This window comes from Heptranchias perlo, chromosome 16, assembly GCF_035084215.1.
Source record: "Heptranchias perlo isolate sHepPer1 chromosome 16, sHepPer1.hap1, whole genome shotgun sequence".
NCBI classification, from domain to species: domain Eukaryota; kingdom Metazoa; phylum Chordata; class Chondrichthyes; order Hexanchiformes; family Hexanchidae; genus Heptranchias; species Heptranchias perlo.
In genome coordinates this window covers 25764135-25789718 of record NC_090340.1, presented here as the reverse complement: position 1 = coordinate 25789718, position 25584 = coordinate 25764135, and the positions used below count along the sequence as shown (strand labels likewise).

The window sequence follows — 25584 nt, the reverse complement described above, 5'->3', positions numbered from 1 at the left end:
TGGCCCCCATGCTCCCTGAACTGAACATAGCAACACAATGGACAGAGTTCCAACAGTCGCCCAACACGTCCATCCTCATGGTGCACCGCCAATTGGAAAGCGAAAAGACTCTTTATCCAATTGGATGAAGCCTGACTGTTAGTGAAACAGCTTTTTTTCCCATCTTCAATATTTTCATAATTAATAAACAGAAGTGTTCAAAGAAAATGAAAAATACAATTTTTTTTAATACCCATATGCTTTTTCTAGGGTTGCTTGTAGCAGTGTGCTGGAGATTAATCTTCAATTCCTGGAGACTCCAGGCCAATCCTGGAGGGTTGGCAACCCTAGCTGCTGCTCATGTGCTGGTGTTAGTTAGGGAATTCCAGAATTTTGACCCAGTGACAATGAAGGAACTCCCTGAATAAATTACAATGTTTACATATTTCCTGAAGTCAACAATTTTTTAATAGAAAGAAGAACTTGCATTTATAGTGCATCTTTCACAACCTCAGAACTTCACTTCACAGCCAATTAGTGAATTTTTGAAATGTCATCACTATTCTAATGTAGGGAAATGCGGTAGCTAATCTGTACACAAGGTCCCACAAACAGCCATGAGATAAATGACCAGATCATCTGTTTATTTACTGGTGTTGGTTGAGGGATAAATGTTGGCCAGGATACTTGGAGGTCTCCCCTACTCTTTTTTGAATAGTGTCACTGGATTCTTTACGTGACAGGACAAACAGGTCCTCGGTTTAACATCTCATCTTAAAGATGACACCTCCGACAGTGCAGCACTCCCTCAGTACTGCATCAAAGTGTCACCTAGGTTGTATGCTCAAGTCTCTGGAGTGGGGCTTGGCGTACAACCTTGACAGGGACGAGACTACTAAGCCAAAGCTGACACCTAAAAATGTCTATGCTTCAACCAACTCTAGTTTTCTGCTTCCAAAATTGGCATTGGTTTTGTTACTTCACTATAAACAAATAATATTAAACCAAACTCACATTTAAAACACAAGCATGGAATGCATAACTTTAAAATTAGGATTGAATTATGTTGAGAAGATAAACTCATCCGACCCCACCTTAACTAGATGAATCATAGCATCTTCAAAGAAGACTAAGTCCAGGTACCCGCCTCGTACAGTCTCATTGTAAAGGAACATGAAAAGGTTCAGCCTCTCTTTTAGCATGTCTAAAGATTCTATGGCCTCATACACTTTCGGCATCTCATATTCTGTATCCTCTGGTTCCTCTCCTGGAGATGGCAAAGAAAAAGAACAAACTATTGTACATTTTAACACGCTATGTAGCAGTTGTTCATTTGACATATTCAAAGAAAGAAAAAGGTTGGATTTATTTTCCCCTAATATCTAAATACTAAAATTACAAATAAAAATATTCTGAAATCCCACAGACTTCTAGCAAACAGTCTGTGGTGAATTCCAAATATGCAGAAGTCAGATGTGAAACAAAAGGGAATACATGCACATCTGCACTGGGTTTACTTAATAATGAAAGAAAATAGAAGGCAGTTAAAAAAACATTGACAGATGGTTAATCTCAGAACTGCAATTTTAGCTTTTGGATTGTCAGCAAGTCCAGAAAAATTCCAGTCTCTCTGGACCAGTTTTGTAAATGTTCAGCTCGTATGCCATGATGCTGAACCAAATATTAACATCGCAGCAATAAATCTGCTCGAATGATCTGGGTGAGGCCAAGCATATGTACAAGAGAAAGGGAAAATCAAATGGCACATGCACAGCAGGCTGCTGTTACACATCTCCTGGCGGCCAGCTCGCAGCAGCTTTCGGGATCCGGCTGCCCTACCTACTCTCTTCTCCATAGAGGTGCAAGATCCAGTCACACACCATCCCGACTTGGAAATATATCGCTGTTCCTTCATCGTCGCTGGGTCAAAATCCTGGAACTCCCTACCTAACAGCACTGTGGGAGAACCATCACCACACGGACTACAGCGGTTCAAGAAGGCGGCTCACCACCACCTTCTCAAGGGCAATTAGGGATTGGCAATAAATGCTGGCCTCGCCAGCGATGCCCACATCCCATGAACGAATAAAAAAATAGGTGGAACTAAGTGAGGAGAAAATGGGGAAAAGAGACACATGGGGCATGATTTTGACCTGAAGCGGGGAAGAGAGTGGGGGGGGAGTAGATTTTCACGTGGGAAACCCGGAAGTGAAGTGAGTGAAGGGATATGGGGAAAAAGCGGGAACAGGGTACTGAGTTAGACAATCAGCCATGATCATTTGGAATGGCGGAGCAGGCCCGAAGGGCCGAATGGCCTACTCTTGCTCCTATTTTCTATGTTTCTATGAGTGTATTGGAATCTGCGATCGCAACTTAATTGAAGGTAATTATTTTGCTTTTGGGTTTCCCACCCGACAGCCAGCCAAGTTAACGAGTTGGCTGCCTGTCAGGAGGGAAAGTAGCTGGGAATTGGAGAGGAGGGAGGGAAGGAGGGAGAGAGCGTGGGCCATGGAGGACATCAGCTGGGGAGGGTCTGATGCCAAAGGTGGAGATCCCGCGCGGGGGGGGGGGGGGTGGCGGGGGGGGCGTGGAGACCATCGCAGGCTGGGAGGTGATCGGTTCGACAGTTGGAGGTCGCACATCGGGAGAAGAGTCGGAGGTCGGACATTAAGTGAAGAGTCGGAGGTGGTGGGGGGGGGGTGTCCCATCTGGGGGCTCTCGGACGATCACGGGTGTGCGATTGGGGCAGGTGAGCTGGGCCTGGAGGAAACACTCCCGCTCCTCCTGGCCCACAAGCAGTGCAATAAAGGCACTTACCTCAAGATCCAGCCTTTCTCACTTCCTTTCACCTGGTAACATTCACGGGCCCAGGGAAAGCTGTCCTGGAGCCATTAACTTTAAAGGTGAGTAACATTAATTAATAAAAAAACTACCCTAACTATCTCAAGTAAGTAAATTGCATTCAGCTCCGTGGGCAAAGCCTAACTCCCCCACGTTAAACCCGGAAGTGGGCGCGTTGGAGCCAGGTTGAGGTCACGCTACAAAAATCAAACATTTTAACTACCCACCCATCCCTAACCCACCCATTCTTGGGGGTTAAAATTACTCCCATGGTCTTCACTACAAAGTAACGTATCTCAAAAATAAAGAAAAAAAATGTGTATATTTCAAATCAAGTACAAGGGTCATAATTGTGTTGACAGCTATGGTCAGTCACATGATGCAAATGAGCTCAAAATTCAGATACCCGTACTCAATAATCTGGAAGTGCAGTACACCTTGTGCAACAGTCAGTATGCAGATAATGTCCTGACCTGTGGCCTCAGGTGGATCACGCAAGAAATCTACAAAGAAGTCTTCACTCTCCACGTTGATGACACATTTGATTTCTTCCCCAAGTTCTTCAGTGGCAATATCGATCAATGTTTTATCAAACCATTCACAGTCTTCAGAGTTTGTAAAGCGATCAGCCACCACTCGCTTACATTCGTGTCTCCAGAGCTTCAGAAGAATCTGTATATAAAACAGTGTTTGTAATAAAATCAGGTTTAAGAAAGGAGTGCTTTCCATTTGTTGCCAATTATTACCACACTTGGTTTCAGTAATTTCTTCGACAAGCAACCACATCTACGACAGAAACAATCGCAGGTCAATATGTGTGAGTCCTTAGATTAAGAACATGCCGAGACATGAGGGCTGATTTCTCAATCAGGTGCTCCCAGAGAGGAGAGGAGATTTCTTTTAGGGCTATCAAGAAATATCACAAAATCTCTATCTACTTAAGCAAACCTAACAACAATCTACCTGTCGCAAATGCATCCATCCATGACAGTATTGGTAGGAGTGACCACTGCACAGTCCTCGTGGAGATGAAGTCCCGTCTTCGCACTGAGGATGTGATGTGTGGCACTACCACCGTGCTAAATGGGATAGATTCAGAACAGATCTAGCAGCTCAAAACAGGGCATCCATGAGGGACTGTGGGCCATTAGCAGCAGCAGAATTGTATTACACCACAATCTGTAACCTCATGGCTCGGCATATTCCTCACTCTACCATTACCAACAAGCCAGGGGATCAACCCTGGTTCAATGAGGAGTGTAGAAGAGCATGCCAGGAGCAGCACCAGGCGTACCTAAAAATGAGGTGCCAATCTGGTGAAGCTACGACTCAGGACTACATACATGCTAAACAGCGGAAGCAACATGCTATAGACAGAGCTAAGCAATTCCACAACCAACGGATCAGATCAAAGCTCTGCAGTCCTGCCACATCCAGTCGTGAATGGTGGGGGACAATTAAACAACTAAGGGGAGGAGGATGCTCTGTAAACACGCCCATCCTCAATGATGGCGGAGTCCAGCAGGTGAGTGCAAAAGACAAGGCTGAAGCGTTTGCAACCATCTTCAGCCAGAAGTGCCAAGTGGATGATCCATCTCGGCCTCCTGCCGATATCCCCACCATCACAGAAGCCAGTCTTCAGCCAATTCGATTCACTCCACGTGATATCAAGAAACGGTTGAGTGCACTGGACACAGCAAAGGCTATGGGTCCCGACAACATCCCGGCTGTAGTGCTGAACACCTGTGCTCCAGAACGAGCTTCACCTCCAGCCAAGCTGTTCCAGTACAGCTACAACACTGGCATCTACCCGACAATGTGGAAAATTACCCAGGTATGTCCTGTCCACAAAAAGCAGGACAAATCCAATCCAGCCAATTACCACCCCATCAGTCTACTCTCAATCATCAGCAAAGTGATGGAAGGTGTCATCGACAGTGCTATCAAGTAGCACTTACTCACCAATAACCTGCTCACTGATGCTCAGTTTGGGTTCCGCCAGGACCACTCGGCTCCAGACCTCATTACAGCCTTGGTCCAAACATGGACAAAAGAGCTGAATTCCAGAGGTGAGGTGAGAGTGACTGTCCTTGACATCAAGGCAGCATTTGACCGAGTGTGGCACCAAGGAGCCCGAGTAAAATTGAAGTCAATGGGAATCGGGGGAAAACTCTCCAGTGGCTGGAGTCATACCAGCACAAAGGAAGATGGTAGTGGTTGTTGGAAGCCAATTATCACAGCCCCAGGACATTGCTGCAGGAGTTCCTCAGGGCAGTGTCCTTGGCCCAACCATCTTCAGCTGCTTCATCAGTGACCTTCCCTCCATCATAAGGTCTGAAATGGGGATGTTCGCTGATGACTGCACAGTGTTCAGTTCCATTTGCAACCGCTCAGATAATGAAGCAGTCCGAGCCCACATGCAACAAGACCTGGACAACATCCAGGCTTGGGCTCATAGGTGGCAAGTAACATTCGTGCCAGACAAGTGCCAGGCAATGACCATCTCTAACAAGAGAGAGTCTAACCACCTCCCCTTGACATTCAACAGTATTACCATCGCCAAATCCCCCACCATCAACATCCTGGGGGTCACCATTGACCAGAAACTTATCTGGACCAGCCATATAAATATTATGGCTACAAGAGCAAGTCAGAGGCTGGGTATTCTGCAGCAAGTGACTCACCTCCTGACTCCCCAAAGCCTTTCCACCATCTACAAGGCACAAGTCAGGAATGTGATGGAATACTCTCCACTTGCCTGGATGAGTGCAGCTCCAACAACACTCAAGAAGCTCGACACCATCCAGGACAAAGCAGCCCGCTTGATTGGCAGCCCATCCACCACCCTAAACATTCACTCCCTTCACCACCGGCGCACAGTGGCTACAGCGTGTACCATCTACAGGATACACTGCAGCAACTCACCAAGGCTTCTTCGACAGCACCTCCCAAACCCACAATCTCTACCAACTAGAAGGGCAAGAGCAGCCGACACATGGGAACAACATCACCTGCACGTTCCCCTCCAAGTCACACACCATCCCGACTTGGAAACATATCGCCATTCCTTCATCGTCGCTGGGTCAAAATCCTGGAACTCCCTTCCTAACAGCACTGTGGGAGAACCGTCACCACACGGACTGCAGCGGTTCAAGAAGGCGGCTCACCACCACCTTCTCAAGGGCAATTAGGGATGGGCAATAAATGCTGGCCTTGCCAGCGATGCCCACATCCCATGAACGAATAAAAAAAACAAATACAGCTTTTCTCCAAAAGTACTTTGATAACCACAGCTTGAGAAATACTAGAGATTTCTGTCGGTAAATCCAATAGGAGTTTTGAACTAGCTGCTCTGTCTGCACTCCTAGGACTACAAGATAGATGTGGAAAAGGAAAGTTATTCAAACTATCTTTGCTCGTCCACCCAGAAACATTCTAGAGTTCCACCAATACAACATTCAACAATTTTTTTAATGAACCCAAGGTTTATGCCTCTAATACTCTATCCAGAAGTCCATTGCACGAGTTAAAAGAAAGAACTTGCATTTACATAGCACCTTTCCCATCCTCAGGATGAACCAAAGCGCTTCACAACCAATGAATTCTTTTTGAAGTAGCCAATTTGCACACAGCAAGATTCCACAAGCAGCATTGCGATAAATGACCAGCTAATTTGTTTTTGATGGTGTTGGCTGAGGGAGGTATATTGGCCAGAATTCTGTTCTATTTCGAATAGTGCCATGGGATCTTTTCACATCGAGCTGAACAGACAGCCAGCCTGGTTTAATGTCTCAACTGAGAGACAGCAGCTCTGAGAATGCAGCACTCCCTCAGTACTGCACTGGAGTGTCAGCCTAGATTATGTGCTCAAATCTCTGGAGTGGGGCTTGATCCTGCAAGCAAGAGTTGTTCACTCTGTGTGAAGAACAACTTCCTGACATCAGTCCTATATTTACCTTTCAGTATCACTTACAGTATCAAGTGTACCTAAAAACTCAACACTTTAAAGCTGACAAGTAATGTTGCACTTGCAGTGTTTGTATTCTAAGCAGAAGGTTGGCAGTCGAGTCAGCAGTTGAATCCCACTGGTGAAAAGAGTGCAGCAGTTCTAAATAATGCTTTCAATCATGGAGTTTATTAACTTGGATGAGAGAGAAAATGGACATATTACTCCTTGTGCCCCAGGTCTCCACACAAGCACACATAATATATCGCTGGCGATTGTGGAGAAATCCAAAGCTAGGGAATGAAAATTAGAAAGTTTGGGAGATGTGTGAACAAAAGGAAATGTTCTTGTTATGAAGCATGGCACTGTTATTTGGGAGGAAGGAAGATAAAAGAAAGAACTTTCATTTATGGAATGTCTTATCACACCCCCAAGATGTCCCATAGTGCTTCACAGCCAATGAATTACCTTTGAAGTGCAGTCGCTGTTGTTATTATAGAAACCTTTACCTCTTTGTAACAAATGACCTCTGCAGTGGCGTTGAGCATGCCCTGCCAAATTCTGGAGAGATCTCGTAAATTAAACACGTAGTGAAACTTGGCTGGCGTTGGAAGCATCTTAATTTTGACAACTTGCCAAAGTTTGCGTGTGATGAGAACAAGCTGGGCTGCCAGGACTGAAACCTCCTCAGTAAATCCCCGCTGCTTGCAGAAATGACCCACTCCAATCACACCTACAGCCATGGGGAAATAATGTTAGAACAGAGAAAAACTCACTTAATTACTAAAAGGTACTTTTGAAAGCAACACTTTCCAGCCCAAAAATCTATTTTCTCCCAACCTAATCCTAAATGTCACATTGCCTAACAAAATATAAACACTCAGAATACTGACCACAACCAAAATCCACTGACCCTTATTATGCGTCTAATCACTGTTATGAATTCGACATAATATATTGTGAATTTTATATAAAAGGTAGTAAATTATAATGGTTACATTTTGCATTGCATTTACAAAAATAGAAATTGTCAAATATTACGAATCCATAGAAACCTGACTTACTAAAGACTTTGTCAATGGAGATGTTGGAAGACAATGTACAGTTAAAAATGGAGAATTGCCTCTTCAGCCTTTGAGGAATATCGTTCCGTCCTCCGCCAGGATGGATCATCGCAGCAACAAACTGGATGTCTACAATGTGCGTGAACTCTCCTGGCTTCTCCAGGTTATAGAACCCGCTCTGCTCCATCAGCTGTCTCACAATTTCATTGGTTACCTCAGAGCATGACAAAATGAAATGTTACCAATGTTTTCCTGTCAGCACTTTCCCATCCCACTCCCATGGTAAACGGCCCCAATTCTAGCACTGCAGGAAGATATAGTCTCATCTCATTACATTGTTGGAAATTGAACACAGTTAAATGTAATAGTCAACTGTTTCATATAGCTGTGCACCAATGTATCAAAACACATTAAAAATAGTCAATGTGGAAGGTTTATTTTACCAAATTCATCATAAACATTGACATTGTGAAAAAAGCAAGTGCTGTACACGTTGGCCACTTGTTAGAAATTGGGCCTTTAAGAGACTGACAGATATAATCCTCAGGGGTATGCATCTGTGATTTTTTTCCCCCAATCTTTCTTTATCAAATTTTCCAAGACATCTTGCCAGACTGTTACATTTTCCTTGGTGATTATGGGTGTGACTTGGACATTTACGACATTTGTGTCCTAATGCTACCGTTTACATCAATTAGTTCCAAAAGGACGTGACAGCTTTAAAAATTAGTACTGGAATACTAAAAATATAAAATGAGCAACTCAATGGAAACCATTTGTAGCACATGACTCTTTAACAAATATATTGCTTTCAGCAATAGTGCAGTGAAACTCTTAAGTACTTGTATTGTGAAAAGATTAATCATATTTATATAGCATCTTCAGCTTCTCCACAGAGTTGTCGAAATCAACACTCTGAAAATTTAATAAGGTGATGTTTTCTTTGAGCTAATGGCCTAGCTCATGCCAAAATCATGTGATGGTTACAGAGCACCGCCAAATCTAATCTTTCTGGCCACCTCAAGCTACGTGCTGGAAAACAACTATTTCACTTCTGTCCTAATTGTAACAAATGTAGTCCTTTTAGATACATTCAACAAGATCATGGCAATCTGATTAGAAATACAAAGAAAGGCAATAGGGAAGTAAACTGAACAGTTTTATTTACCTGATCGCCCCACTCATTAACAATAGGCATGTTTATGTCATCTATAAACACGGTCATTTTCTTTCCAGCTTGAGGTCCATAAACATTCCCCATTCTTTTGTCCACATAACTTTCTATAGTTCTCTAGTTAAAAAGTCAAAATATGTACACTTAATTTGAAAGATGAAAATTCTAATAATCTTTAGGCTGCTGTATACTATCAACTTTCAAAAATATATGCTACTAATATCAACATTTGACTTGGAAAGTGAAGGAGTTTTTGAGACTATTTGGAGCAACTTATCTTGAAGTTGTGAATCACAGTTACTTTTTTTAAAAAGTTGCTGTCTGAAATAGAGATAAAATAATAGAGATCAGAGGGGGATTACATGGCAGTCATCTATTCAGTGTGTTCAACAGTCACTTGAATTTCAACATTGGATTGGAGCCTTTAAATCGTTCCTGTTATCTGCTGGTTATAATAACTGATTTGTCTTCAGTTAGTTTCTACAGTGTCAGCAAGGACTGCAGCTGACCATCATATCATTGAGACAGGAGGATGCTTATACAAGAGGATTAACAATCATGGTAACATTACTGTAGCTCTACCGAAAAAAATGTGCAATAGATCACCACAAAATTCAATGTTCAGTTCTGAATGGGTGGGGCTGGATTATGGTGCAGTAATCCAAAAGGAGGGGTTTAAGTGACATCTTGAATTGCAAGATGTTTGAGGCACTCAAGCAATTTGCTTGTCATCTGAACCCCAAGATTGAATTATAGTCTGTAACTCTCAGACGTCCATCCAGTATTGATTAAGAATACTCATCGAGCTCCCATGAGCAGACAGGTGGCCAAGCCCAGGTGCTTCCCCGGGGGAAAAAGAACAGGGTGAGGGAGACTGCCACAGTATCGCAGTAGGGGGTGGAATGGGAAAGTACCTCAGAGGGGTTGTGGGGGAGGAAAAGTATCTCAGCAGGGAGGGGCAATAGAAGAGCTCCCTCGGTGTGAAGGGCTGTGGAAAAGTAGATCGGGGGGGGGGGGATGGGAAAATGCCACAGTGGCAGGGGAGAGGGTTGGGAAAGTGGTTCAGTAGAGTGGGGGTGTGTGTAGATAAGTGCCTCATTTGAGAGAGCTTATTGGCAACATAGCAACCCAGGAAGGAAAGGTAGGGTGAGTCAGTGGTTGGGAATATGCCTCAGTGTGGGGTGGGGGGAGGAAAAGCGTGTTGACAAGGTTTCTCTTGGGGGAGGGTAAATGCCACAGTGGGGAAGGGGCGTGTGGAAATATGGCTCATTGCTGCGAGGGAAAAGTGTTCCATTGGGGAAAAGATGCCCCAATTTGGGAGGGGGGCAAAGTTTCTCAAGTGGAGGGGGTTGGTACAGGGTCTCACTGGAGAGTAAGATGCAAAGTGCATGATTGGGGTGTTAGTTGGAATGCCTTGGAGAAGGGGTACAGGGTTTGAAAATGTGCCGGGGGGAAGGGGCAGTGGCAAAGTGGGGAGAGGTGGCACAGTGAAGGACAGAGGCACTGTGCCTTGTTGGTGGGGGAAAATGTGTTTCGGGGAAAATTCCTGTACCTGGTGCACAATGGCCACCCGAGGTTGTGGAGGATGTCAAATTGCCTCAATGGTGGTGGGGAGGTGGGGGGTGGGGAGTGGGGAGGGGAGTAATGAGGGTGAGGGGAAACAAAACAATTTTCCATGTTATAAAAAAGCTTTAGATTCTTTCTGAGTTAGGTGCCACCGCTCTTTTTTGCAGCACAGAAAGTTTGAGTTCACTCACACCTTGTGTTGGGAATTCAACACTTGGCAAACCTTCTTTTTAATCAAATGTTAGCGATTTTGAATTTTCAGACATCAAGGGTCCTGATTATCTTAACTTTTGATAGGTACCTATTTTTTCAATGCTAAGAAGGCCCCAATTATTTGCACTCTGGGGAAGCTTCAATTTCTTCTGCACTAAAAGTTTTGATTTTTCATAAATTTAAACAGCCCTACTTTGGTTACAAATATCACTGGGTCCGCATTTTTAAACTAGTTTTGAGGTTATGATTTTTCCAAATTCAGTGAAAGACACACCTTGTACTAGCCCCTGGTATTCATTTTCCATGAGACCCCGGAAACATACAACAGTTGGGTTGTCACATAATGTTACATCCATCTACAGGAATTAGGCTGTCAAGTAACATTATCACAAGTGTTGCCTACAGACACAACACGAGTGAAATATTGAAACCACCTATGGATTTTATTGCATAATAGGAACTAGTCTTGGATATTTTTAAAACTCTGTCACTGTAATACAAAATGTTGTGCAACCTCACAATGTATCAAATTCGTTCCAATGGTGAAATACAAAATAATTCACAATCCTCCATATAATGCAAGTAGTTAATTAGATCATTCATTCACTCTTTACCTGAAACATTAAAGGTGTGGTGGCTGAGGAGAAGTTAAGGCTTTTCGGCAGATGAATTTCAGTGTTATACTTAGACAGGTAGCTTTTTATGATTACCGTTTTAGCAGTTCCTTGTTCACCAATCAAAAGCACACCCTGTGAAAACAAACCAATTTAAATCAACTTGGCTCAGAATTTCCTTGAGACCTGGGATGCACTCCCAGAGTAAAATTGCCAGGAAAGCAGCGGAGGAAGCAGTAAATGAAGCAGGACCCAGAAATGCCTGGCTTCCACTCCACGAAGAGAAGCCACAGAGATTTCCTGCTGGGGCCTCAATTGGGCAGGAGTTCTGCCCATCCCATAGAAGACATCTGACATCTGAAGGAGATGGGGCTGGCCAGAATTCCCACAACTCCCACCACCTTAACCTCTAGCGATCTAGATACTGGAATGAAACAGGCATCCAGGTCCACAGAAGAGTCCAATTGGGGCCTAAAAGGAGTCTCTAGGCTAGAGTCATGGCCTTGAAGACCCCAGAATTGAGTCTGTCTAATTTGTTTTTTTACATTGACTCTCTTACAAAGGGGCCCAATTGGAGGGAACTCATTAACTGCATTCCCATGTGGCCGTACAGTGCTGCATCCCCCCTCCCCCTGCTGGCACTCAGCATGCACCATTACTGATGCCGGAGCCCACTGTAAGTATTTAAATTAGATGACCGTGCCCTGGTCCCAGATACCAGATACTCCAGCAGGATCAGAAGTGCAGGTCAGCGGTGGAGCGGGTCCAAGGATTGTGTTTGTAACAGATAGTGAACTGATGGACTGCTTGGTGCAGCAGGGGAGCAATCAGCTGGATACATAAGTTCTGGATTTATGAATATGATTGAACATACCAATGTTCATAACATTACCACTCATCCTCTTCATGAAACATAAATCATCAAGAGTATTTTAAATAACAACTGAAATTTAAAAAAACTTAGCTAAATGAAGTATTCTAGAATTATTTGATTTAGATCTTAATCTTCAGGAACAAACAACTCCTTTACAATTCATTTCAACTTGTACAGCACTCTGGGAAACGGATGACTCGTACCTGTTTTAAATAGTGCATGGCTGTAGGGCTGGTGGTAATTTTGATATTAGTTTATAAAAGAAGTACCTACTTGAAAGGCACAGTATGTCATTTTATCAAAGCTTCATCCAGTTTGTGAAATCCCACCTTGTCTCCTACCACATATGTTCAGATAATTAGCCCATCTCAGTTCATTCATTCAGAAAGAACCTACAGTCCCCCATCACAGCAGCAAATGACTTATTCAATGATTCCAGGGCTTGTGTGTCCATTATCTTATCAGATCCATTCCACGTGTTGATCACTCTGAATTTCCTGATGGCTGTCCTAAATTTGCCTTTCACCAGTTTAAATCTATTCTATGTTCAAAGTTTAACTTGATGTGGTGCTCCAAATTTACCTTTCCTATAGTATTTACTATCTAATATAAGTCTGTGAGGGCCCCTCTTTGTCACCTCCTTCCAAGGCCGATAAGCCAAAGTCAATAATAGGCAGTTGAATGGCTCTCTCTGAGCTGGGATGAGTAGCTCTACCATCCTAGGTTTGCTTGCAGTTGTCTTCATGGATTACTTAATGGTGGGCAGTTTTTCTATTATGAACATTCTGTGCCTAACTGTACAAAATACCACTAGTCTCTTCATCCCTTTATCCGAAGGAGCATGCATGGAATTTACTCACAATTTTCACCCAGCCTTTTGCTTCAACGTAGTTTGGGCAATAGTGGATAATTTTAATTGTCTTTTTCTTGTATCACAGAACTTTAATTAAATATTTGCATCAGCATCATCTTAATAGAATGGTTTGCATTGCCTGCCATTTGCTGCTGTTAAAGGCTCCATCATTTTAAATTCTTCCCTTTTGTGCAAAAAACAGTTAGTCATTAGGACTTTACACCATTACCGTCTCATTCACACATATAGCCCAAAGATTTGTATACATATTATGAGTGTGTAAAATGTATTGCAAGTATTACTACTAACAAACCTTCATTGGAAATTACATTGTTTTACCATTGAGAGTCTTAGCAGCAATGCAGCCAAAACTGTACAAAGTTTAGCGCTAGTGCAGGAGTGGTGGATGAGGGAAAGAATTGAACATAAAAATCAGGCTCAACATTTAGACGGCTGTGTACAAAACAGAATTCAGATGGTTCTATCCCCAAGTCAGGCTCGGAATGAAATTTGTGAAGTACTGACAATTATCGTGAGGGAGTCACTGAACGCTGACGAGGTCTCATTTGATTGGAAATCAGCTAATGTGGTACCCATATTCAGAAAAAGGAACAATTCTAATCCATGCAACTATGGTCCCACCAGTCTAACATTAATAATGTACAAGATAATGGAATTGATCAGGAACTACAGAAGGGGATTATCCTACCTGACCATCCTCCTCGCCATTTGAGGAAGTGACATCCCATGTAAATAGTGGAAAACTGTCCGGTGTACATAGTTTCCAGAAAGTAATATATTTTTGATATATATTAATGACTTGGACTTGGGTATAATTTCAAAGTTTGCAGATGACACAAAACTTGGAAATGTAGAAAGCAGACTTTATGACGACATAAACAGACTGGTGAAATGGGCAGATACATGGCAGATGAAATTTAATACAGAGAAGTGTGAAGTGATACATTTTGGGAGGAAGAATGAGGAGAGGCAATATAAACTAAATGGTACAATTTTAAAGGGTTGCAGGAACAGAGAGACTTGGGGGTGTATGTACACAAATCTTTGACGGTGGCGAAGTTGAGAAGGCTGTTAAAAAACTATATGGGATTCTGGTCTTTATTAATAGAGGCATAGAGTACAAAAGCAAGGAAGTTAAGCTAAACCTTTATAAAACACTGATTAGGCCCCAGCTGGAATATTGTGTTCAATTCTGGGCACCGCATTTTAGGAAGGATGTCAAGACCTTAGACAGGTTGCAGAAGAGATTTACTGAAATGATACCAAGGTGAGGAATTCAGTTATGTGGAGAGACTGAAGAAGCTGGGGTTGTTCTCCTTAGGGCAGAGAAGGCTAAGGAAAGATTTGATAGAGGTGTTCAAAATCATGAATGGTTTTGATACAGTAAATAAGGAGAAATTGTTTCCAGTGGCAGAAGGTTCAGTAACCAGAGTGTTAATTGTATCCATATGATTTATATCAATTAGTGTTAATTGTATTCAGGTAGTGCATATCAATTTATATGAGAGCTTATCTGGGGTCTGGAGTGGGTGATGTAGATCTCTGTGAATAAAGGCTTGGAAGCAACTGAAGATCAGGCTCTAGTATTTTATCCTCCACCACCTGGCTATCCAATTGATCTCACGGAGGACACAGATTTAAGGTGATCAGCAAAAGAGCCAGAGGTGACATGAGTAAAGATTATTTTACGCAGCAAGTTGTAATGATCTGGAATGCACTGCCTGAAAGGATGGTGGAAGCAGATTCAATAGTAACTTTAAAAAGGGAATTAGATAAATACTTGAAGGGAAAAAATTTACATCGCTAGAGGGAAAGAGCATGGGAATGGATCTAATTGGATAGCTCTTTTGAAGATCCAGCACGGGCAAGATGGGTCAAATGGCCTCCTCCTGCGCTGTATCTACTATGATACTATGAAAGCTTTGGTAAACTTCCTCAAGAAAGCCTGCGACTGAAACAGATTTTGCAATTAGAATAGTAGAAATTCAAGGTAAAAACTGGACGTGGAGAAAAAAATTGGCTAAGTAAGGGAGCAGTGGACACTTGTTAGGGGAGTGATGGCAGATTGGGTGGGAGGGAAAAAAAGTACGGAGTGTAGTGCCACAGGGATGGGTGCTGGAGCCCCCACCTTCCTCATCTATATTAACATTCAGAAACTCTTTTGGTCAAATTAGTAAACTGATAGAAGGGAAAGAGAGTTGAAATACAAGAAGCAGCTGGGGACCTACAAAAGGACCTCGATATAATTCATAATTCGGCAGAACAATGATACATGAAATTCAGTACAGACAATTTCTGTACTGTATCAATGTACTGTACTGAAGGTACTGTACATTGAAAAGAATAATGGAAAACATATTTACACTATGCACAGTTTAGCAATAGTTAACGGTGATGGTGCAATGGATCTGGGGATAATAGTAGATTCAGCACTTAACATGTCAAAAGGGATCAATAATAAACATAAGAACATAAGAAAGAAGAGCAGGAGTAGGCCATATGGCCGCTCGAGCCTGCTCCACCATTCAATAAAATCATGGCTGATCTTCTACCTCAACTCCACTTTCCTGCCCTATCCCCATATCCCTTGATTCCCTTAGTGTCCAAGTATCCATTGATCTCAGTCTTGAAAATACTCAATGATCGAGTAGCCACAGCTCTCTGGGGTAGAGAATTTCAAAGATTCATAACCCTCAGTGAAGAAGTTATTCCTCAGCTCAGTCCTAAATGGCCAACCCCATATCCTGAGACCATGACCCCTAATTCTAGATTCTCCAGCCAGGGGAAACAGCCTCTCAGCATCTACCCTGTCAAGTTCTCTAAGAATTTTATACGTATCAATGAAATCACCTCTAATTCTTCTAAACTCCAGAAAATATAGGCCCATTCTACTCAATCTCTCCTTATAGGACAACCCTCTCATCTCAGGAATCAATCTAATGAACCTTCGTTGCATCCCCTCTAAGGCAAGTATATCCTTCCTCAGGTAAGGAGAGTAAAACTGTACACAGTACTCCAGTGTAGTCTCAACAAAACCCTATGTAATTGCAGCAAGACTTCCTTACTCTTATAGTCCAACCTCCTTGCAGTAAAGGCTAACATACCATTTGCTTTCCTAATTGCTTGCTGTACCTGCATGTTAACTTTCTGTGATTTGTGTACAAGGACACTAAATCCCTCTGAATACCAACATTTACTAGTCTCTCACCTTTTAAAAAATATTCTGTTTTTCTGCTCTTCCTTCCAAAATGGATAATTTCACATTTCCCCACATTATACTCTATCTGGCACCTTCGTGCTCAATCACTTAACCTGTCTAAATCCCATTGTAGCCTCTTTGCGTCCTCCTCACAACTTACTTTCCCACCTAGCTTTGTATCGTCAGCAAACTTGGATACATTACACTCGGTCCCCTCATCTAAGTCATTGATATAAATTGTAAATAGCTGAGGCCCAAGCACTGATCCTTGCGGCACCCTGCTAGTTACAACATGCCAATCTGAAAATGACCCGTTTATTCCATCTCTTTGTTTTCCGCAGAGCAATTCGAATGCTGAATTACATTGCTGGATCAGAAACATATAAGTCACCAGGTGTTACTTACACATCAAGATTTGTCCCCCCAACACCTTTTTCTTATGTAAACAGCATGACCACAGTTTTCGTAACCAAACCAGTTGTCCGAAAAACTGAATCAGCCTTTTGATACTCTGCCACATTGCTTTAGCTTATTCTAGGTTTAACAATTAACCCCGACCATGGTAAATTGTTCACTGAAAACACATAGGGGTTTAAATTGGATTAGGCCATAAACCGGGCGCTGGTACCACGATCCGAGACTGGCCCGTGTCCGGTGCTTCCTGCGCAGGCAGGACGAGACATTCATCCGGCCCCAGTGCTTACCTGAAAGCAGCGTTGCAAATCAACGTTGACACAAGGATTCAAGGACATTCGCACTTTTCACCAGCAGGGGGAGCATTAATCTCTTAAAGGCAGGATGTCTATCTGATAATCTGCCAAAATCACTTAAAGGTAGCCTGTACCTGTTATTTACTAAAAATAACAGTCTGTTGTCGGCACGGACTCTGAACAGAGATCAGACATCGCACACGTAAAACACAGATGCAGGTCCATCCCTATGTTTACACACTGTTGAGTTATGTTAAAACATTGAATAAAAGTTGTGCACCACTAAATCCCACATCCTCCAATCTGCACGCCAGACATCACCAATCTGAGTTGGTACCAGGCCTGTGGGAGAGCGTGCACCAAGGTTCTCTGCTGATGCACTAGAGGCCTTGGTGCAAGAGGTGGTCAGAAGGAGGGACATCTTATATGGGCAGGGTGGGGAGGGGGGGAGGGCAGGAGGCCCTCCAGACATATGCTCAAAAGGCAGTGGAAGGCAGCAGGGGACGCAGTCAATGCCAGGCGCATAGCACCACGAAAATGGACGCAGTGCAGGAAGAAGTTCAATGCTTTGACACGAGTGGTCAAGGCGAATGAGGTCAACTGTCAAGTGGAGTCTCCTACCAACTGCACCACTAACTGCATCCACTGAACCATGCACTACACCCTCATCACCCACCTACCAACAAACCCTTTCCATCAGTAATCAACTTTTCCAATCAGATGCTTCCTCTCACCCTTACACATTACCACTGTTGCAAACCGCCCACCCACAACTCACAGACCACACACAAAGGCAGCTATTCACCCATGACAGCCATATCACCCAGACACACGTCCCGCTTTCTTGCAGGAGAAGGTGGCGCATAACAGGAGGCAGCAAGTGGCAGTGGCATTTAGCCCCTCAAGCCTGTTCCGCCATTCAATAAGATCTTGGTTGATCTGTGACCTAACTCCATATACCCGCCTTAGCCCCATATCCCTTAATACCCTTGGTTCACAGAAATCTATCAATCTCAGATTTAAAATTAACAATTGAGCTAGTATTTTGCAGAAGAGCGTTCCAAACTTCTCCCATCTTTTGTGTGTAGAAGCGTTTCCTAACTTCACTCCTGAATGTCTTGGCTCTAAATGTTAGGCTATGTCCCCTTGTCCTAGTATTCAAGTCTAGGAGACCTCCAAAAACAGGTACAAATGCATCAGCAGCCAGAAGCAACAATCCAGCAACTAACCTGTAAATCCTGCCTGGTCCCTTTAAATATCGCTGGAGAGGGGTCCTCCAGCCACTCTAAGACATGTTCAGATAGTCGTGGTTAAGACAGTGTGTTGATTGGAGCGTTAAGTCCCAAAATGGTGTCTATCACTTTAAATCAGCACTGCACACTGATCAAACGCATATTCTCCCTACTTTACATGCTGCCAGTGTTCGTAATTTGCGCATGCGTCCGGCGAATGTCACACTAGAAGCGTGCGCGGGCATCCAAGACGCCATCTTGGATGTTCGGGAGGCCGCGTAGCACCGGAACAATGGGCACCAGGTGGCCCAATTTCTAGCCCCTAGGTTGCCCAATACAACTATCAATTCAGACAATGGAAAATATCGCATCATTAGACCACTTTGCATTGGCTAAAGTACCATCCAGGTTTATTTACAATTAAAAATGATTCACATAAGCAAAAAATATCAGCAATTCAAACCCCATACAACTGGGTTGATTGTTCAAAAAGAATCCATAGTTCTATGTGTTCCTCTTCACAAATCCTTTCACGCAAAGAGTGATCAACACTTGAAATGGGTGGGATGAAGATTTGTATTTATTTTGCAATCTTGTGATTTTTAACAAATGAGTTAATCTTCTGTGTACCATTGTATTTAATTCCCTACATTCTGTTTAATTATTGCAAACTAACACAACAATCAGCGTATCGAGTAAGTTTGAAATACCTTGCACTGTTTGGCAATATTATGAATGAGAAACTCTGTCCTGACATTGTCCACATTTGGCACTAGGATGGATCCGTATTCTGGAGTGGTATCTATGGGATAAACGTACTCCTCCACCTGTGTGCTCCAATGTAACCAGTTCCCTGTTGTACAGTGAAAACATCTCTGAGAATTGTTTTATAAAATTAAGCACAAAACTATTGATATACAAGGAAACACGCATCTGCAATAGTTCGCATGGAAAGTAGCTCATTTTAATTGTCTTGCATCAGCTCTGCCTATCAACTTGCAGAACAAAAGCATTTACTAAATCAATGATGGTGTTTTACTGTAACGTTGAACATGCAGTGTCAAGGCAGTTACATACAGATTGACACTTCTTAATCATTTATACGTCAACTTTTAAATATTCAATTTATTTCTATTCGGGAAATACATTTAATACTGTTTTCAGAATCAATTAGAAGGTATCTGTGTTTTCAAATACCAGCACGTGCCAAGATAAAGATAAAAATTAAACTCTCTGCTGGTTGATCTGTTTTTACAAGGTTTTCCTCACGGCAATTGTGGGTTCAGGTTTGCCTTCACAAAACGCCCGGGATTTGAGAGGGCATAAGTCGCATTTACACCTGGTGAGGGACTGGAATATGGGCCAGATTCCGAGTCAGCTAGGATGACGCCCCCTTTGGAGTGAATCTTTAAATTCTCTGCCTGCCTCCCCTACTCCCCCCATAATGTCAAGGAAATGTACTAGGGGAGGTTCTCGGGTTTATCCAGGAAGTCCATCCCTTTATTCCTTTGAAAGGCCTCAATGGAACTCATGCCAATTTAGACCGAGTGTGAATCCCTTTGAGACCCCAAACCGTCACTAGACTAAGGTAATCAATCCCTAAGAGGATCGATTATCATCTCTAATTGGAATGGCTGCTTTGGGAGCCAAAGAATTTAATTTGTTTTTTGTTCGGCCCATTTGGGCCTCCAGCGGTCTCTGCTCCAATTTAGATGGGCAGTCCAGTGCGAGTGCGGCTGATGTACCTTTGCAACTGCTAGCGGCCCACTCCAGCTATGCAAATGACCCCATTCGTAGAAATTGGAATTTCCGGGCCACAATTTTCTACCATAATTTGTAGTTTTTAAGTTCGCTTGGTGTGCTTGAATATTAGATCTGACTCACCATCGGGTCCCACAAGGTAGTCAAACATTGTTTCTTCACCATCTAAAGAAATTTCAGGCATATCCAATTTAACATAAGTATGATTTCTCAGCCAATACTCCATCTTTCTTCTGTCATCCAGCTCAAGAGTGGCGCCAACACTCCACATGAGGCCAAAGATGAACCACCGCTCCAGGTTCTGTTGCTCTAACTCGCCAGTCTGCTCCTAGAGTGTCATGTAGGGCAGCAATCACACAATGGAGATTAGCTTCAGTTTAAAATAGAGCCTGTACATCTTGATATCTCTGAACCACCAATAATACTAACACCAATTATAAAACTCTAGGGTTACCACTCCAGACTCTCTGGTAGTTAGGGTCGCCAACTCTGGTTAGATGTATTCCTGGAGGTTTCATCACATGACCTCCCGCCTCCAACTGCTCCACACGGTCAAATAGCAGTTTCCCCATCTCTAATATTTTTATAACAAATAAATGAAAGTGTTCAAAGAAAATTAATAACACACAATTTTTTAATACCCCTATGATTTTTCTCCCTGGTTGCTCACAGCAGTGTCCAAGAAATTAATCTTTAGTTCCTGGAGATTCCAGGACAATCCTGGAGGGCTGGCAACCCTACTAGTAGTACAAGTTTCCAACCACAGTCAAGAGTAAAAACGGCGGGCTGTTTTAGAAACATACAGGTCTAAACCTCTACCTATACAATTGAGAATAAAATCCCTTTATTCATGCTATGAAGAAGAGAGCAGTAAACAAATATTTATTTGTTGGACATATATGAGCAAAAGTGCACACAAAGATTGCTTGGCGATCTTAGCAGCTATTATTAAGGTTAATTGCCCTTAAAAGATACTTTATTTATTTTCATTCATAGTTCTTGGTGTTTTGTTGCTATTTTATACTTCTAAATGATAAGCAATAAAATGACTGTAATTGATATGCACATGCCATCTTTTAACACACAGATTTTGAGGAAGATCAGAGAGTAGTTCTCTAAAGTTTTATGCATAAATTTTGACTACCAGCTGAATGAAGTGGATACTCTGCTGGATCCTTGGGTGTGCCAATTTCAGAAAGATTATCAGGAACACTTGGGACATTGCTGATCTATTTCCACATAATGGGATGCTTTGACAGATACTACAGCCTAGTCGCATTAAGATTAGCTCTTTAGTTTTTTATAGCCTTTGAAGTCTATTAGAGGAGAAAGGGAAATGAAAATCGGAAGAGATATATAACGGGCGGCTGAATCGATATCGTCCATTTTACACAATCACTCAGAGTCAAAATTACCCTCAATCACTTGCTGGTTTGACAAGTTATACAGGTAATTTATCCCTTTTTTCTACAGGCTTATCTTAAATCAGGTGCAAGTCTGGTTAAATAGCAGAATTTCTTGGATAGCAGCCTTTCCCTCATTATCCTGTCATTTCACTATATGCACTACTTTGGGAGCGAGTCCTACTTTGGTAGCCAAGTCTACTAGAACTAAGCACGTATTTTAGAATGGGTGTAACTCTAGCTTTATCTGATTTATGCCCCAATTTCCAGTCATCTAGAACTACACCCCTGTTGCACCAAAAAAGTGGGTATAATGGGCCCTTCATCAGCATGGAGCACAATAATAAGAAAGGGTTGTGATTTGAACTCGTAGGTGCAAGGACAGAGTGCAGTCATATGGAACTACTGATAGACAGCAACAGTGGCAGTGTAAGTGGGACCTGCTAAAACAGACTTCACTATAGACGATTGCTGGACCAGTTGATTGTTTACATAATCCTTTTCCCAATCAAACAGTATGAAAGCATATACTTAATCCTAACAACGAGCCTTTGATGACTCAGGATTAAATGGTATACCTTGGGTGGTAGGAGTCCTTGCAATACATTAATACTTTGCATAATGACGAAAGCTTCAAGCACCTCCATCTTTTGATCTAAGGACTGAATGCTAAAACGGTAAAGCTCTGGGAACACAGCTGCATACAAGTCCTTGAGAATTTCAGCCTCATGATGTGAACGTAGCTTTAACCAACTCTGTTAGAAGAAAATAATAATTAAGTTCTAGGTACAGTCTGCTGTTTGAACTGCTCAACATCAAAGAGGTTTAGGTCATAGACTACCATTTTTCTGACAAGAAATAAAAGTCATGAAGACCATCCATTTAGAACTACACACTTACACAAATCCTGTTAATGCTCTAAACACTTCATCCATTCTCTCAGAGCTTTGAACAATGTTCAATAGCTTGCAAAAAAAAACTTATCAGCACAGTCATCCTATTAATACAATGCATATGCCCCAACTTTGTACCAATTCTAGTAATTCAAACACTTGCATATGTATTTTTGGATTTGCACATTTGTATCATAATAATAAGCAATATACATTTAGAATGAAAGCAAAAATGAATGATCATTTCACGATTCTATTTGCATACATCAATGGAACGCTCTGATTACTGCTCGAGCTACAGTCACTGACCTCTAAAATAGGTCTCCAATCCAGCACAGAGGAACTCATGTACACCATCCCATTCCTCGAGACAGTGGCAGGAGATGCGTTGTCAATGTTATGAGGCTCAAAAACTATTTTGCAGTTTGAGGCCATTGGGATACGGTCTCCATTTGCCAGCGTTAGAGTCTTGTTGTCATCGAGAACAGAATTAAGATTTTCTATCCAAATAGCATCAACAGGGCCATCTAATACCAGCCAAATGTGTTCACCTACAGCACATTCAGCATAGATTTAAATAAAAAAAACTTAGAACAATTACAATGATGTAACAGAAAGACGTAGCTGCTGGAATCAATACATTTCTGTGAAATATTTACTATATGGATGTTGCTATTAGTGGCAAACACTTGTATGCAGATAATGTCCATGTGTGTAGTTTAATTATAAAATGATAAAATATTCATATTTATAGGAATGCATGATGTCCATCTCCTTCAGCAAAACCACAAAGCAGTGTACCTCTGCCTTACGTCTGTTCCATAACATTTGTGTCATTGGTCTAGATTAGCTGTGGGCTTTTTCCCTTCTCTCTCTTTCTGACTATTTCCTAAAATACTAAGGCCCCTCTGGGCCAGTGGAGTACCTAGGATGGAAGTCTAACAATTCTGATGTGGTGGAGGCACAAAATGGGCCAGGACCCAATAGCACCAGATTTCCACCCCAAAGCTAGTCCATTGCAAGTTTCCTATGGAGGCAGGGGATGGGCGGAAGTTCCATCCACTCCTTGGAAATCTGACCTAATAAAAGGAGCTGGGGATGGCAGGATGCCGTTACTCACTGGATTTCCTGCTGCTCTGGCCTTCTCTGTCCTGATTGTACTGGACGCCAGCAAGATACCAGTGCCCAGTAGGGAGCAGCCTGCAGAAGTGATGCCCACAGAGGATGCTGTCAAAGTCATACTTATATAAAGGGGACTGGGTTCAATACCCTAATACTTTTAGCCATGCTTACCGGCTTCCAATTCAGGCCGCTTTACAGTGCTTCATTTTTCGTTCCCTCCCCTCCCAAAGTGGGCGCCCATGATGAGCTACACTGGTGTCAGATTTATTTAATTTGCCTGACCCCCTCCCTGACCCCAGATGATCCGCGGGATCAGCCTCTCAGGCCAGTGGCAGATCATGATTCCAGCCCCGCCACAGTTATGGTGGCACAACAGGATGACAGATATTTGGGGCCTAAGTATTTAGCAGAGATGGGGGACAAAAGGAGGGTTGAGGAAGATCATCGTAAACTAAAAGCAGACCAGCTCCGATGGATCTCTCAAGAGAACGATTCCATGTGCATCACTGTTATACCCATGCTACAAGGGACCTTCTTGCCCTACACCATCCCAATACTTTTATCCTATTTGCCAAGGAAAATGAACAGGTATAGAACTCCGATGGCTGAATATATGAATATTTTATATACTCATTAAAAAAACACTTGGAAATGATCTACATTAAGTCCTTGCTGTCATTGCCTTTTTTTAAAAAAAAGAATTACTTAAACTCAGAGAATAATAAATTTTCTAATATAGTCTGTAAAATGGGATATTTCAATTTGCAAATAACACGTGCAAATAATTAGTGACAATATATACTGATTTATCTCCTGCTAATCAACTATAGATTATGACAAGAAATTTCAGTGTTAATATCATCACAGATCAACTACATGGACTGTACTGGTCAGTATCTGCTGTGCAAGCTACTGGCAAAGACAAACCAAAAAGGGGTCCAAATGTAATGAGATTCACCACTGCACATACTTCACTGTATAGATTATTAAAAATGGATACATGGGAGTATAATCTTATACTCAAGGCTATAATCTTATATAACAGTTTAAATGACCATCAGAAAACAGCTGAGCTTCCCTTTTGAATGCTTTTGTAACATTACTGCCTTGCAATATATTTGGGATATTCTATGCCATTGTGACATGCGGTGAAATAAAACTCAATCGCCTACAATTTCCATGTGGGTTCTTCCAATCAACTGCCTTGACTTCAGTGGAATTTCAGGGCCGGTATTCACCAAAAAAATAAATCAAACTTACCAAAAATTAGATAACATTGATAACTGTCTACACAGTGAACACAATATTTAGACCAATATTTTCTAATGCAAACATTTTTTTAAAGTTCCTTGAGGCTCCTAAAGGTTGGAGGGCTGTAACTAGTGGGGTGCCACAAGGATCGGTGCTTGGGCCTCAGCTATTTACAATCTATATTAATGACTTAGATGAAGGGACCGAGTGTAATGTATCCAAGTTTGTTGATGATACAAAGGTAGGTGGGAAAGTAAGCTGTGAGCAGGACACAAAGAGACTGCAAAGGGATATAGACATGTTAAGTGAGTGAGCAAGAAGGTGGCAGATGGAGTATAATGTGGGGAAATATGAGGTTATTCACTTTGGTAGGAAGAATAGAAAAACAGAATATTTTTTAAATGGTGAGAAACTATTAAATGCTGATGTTCAGAGAGACTTGGGGTCTTCGACAAGAAACACAAAAAGTTAGCTTGCAGATACAACAAGCAATTAGGAATGCAAATAGGATGTTGGCCTTTATTGCAAGGGGGTTGGAGTACAAAAGTAAGGAAGTCTTACTACAATTGTACAGGGCTTTGGTGAGACCACACCTGGAGTACTGTGTGCAGTTTTGGTCTCCTTAGCTAAGGAAGGATATACTTGCCTTAGAAGCGGTGCAACAAATGTCCACCAGATTAATTCCTGGGATGAGAGGGTTGTCCTATGAGGAGAGATTGAGTAGAATGGGCCTATATTCTCTGGAGTTTAGAAGAATGAGAGGTGATCTCATTGAAACTTAAAAGATTATGAGGGGGCTTGACAGGGTTGATGCTGAGAGGTTGTTTCCCATGGCTGGAGAGTCTAGAACTAGGGGGCATAGTCGCAG

At 42.3% G+C, this 25584-nt stretch overlaps 1 protein-coding gene across 1 annotated transcript in view; it reads right to left on the bottom strand.

Moving 5' to 3' along the window:
• The window catches only part of LOC137333415 (dynein axonemal heavy chain 5-like), a 150927-nt gene that overhangs the window by 76597 nt on the left and 48746 nt on the right, over positions 1 to 25584 (bottom strand). Inside the window, exons 18-27 of the mRNA XM_067997567.1 lie at positions 22653 to 22894; positions 22029 to 22205; positions 20171 to 20375; positions 18997 to 19139; positions 11398 to 11532; positions 8999 to 9121; positions 7831 to 8044; positions 7276 to 7499; positions 3294 to 3492; positions 1074 to 1246 (exon numbers count right to left, since the gene is read on the bottom strand). Of these exons, the coding sequence (XP_067853668.1) occupies positions 1074 to 1246; positions 3294 to 3492; positions 7276 to 7499; positions 7831 to 8044; positions 8999 to 9121; positions 11398 to 11532; positions 18997 to 19139; positions 20171 to 20375; positions 22029 to 22205; positions 22653 to 22894 (1835 nt within the window). The remainder of the gene's footprint in view (positions 1 to 1073; positions 1247 to 3293; positions 3493 to 7275; positions 7500 to 7830; positions 8045 to 8998; positions 9122 to 11397; positions 11533 to 18996; positions 19140 to 20170; positions 20376 to 22028; positions 22206 to 22652; positions 22895 to 25584) is intronic.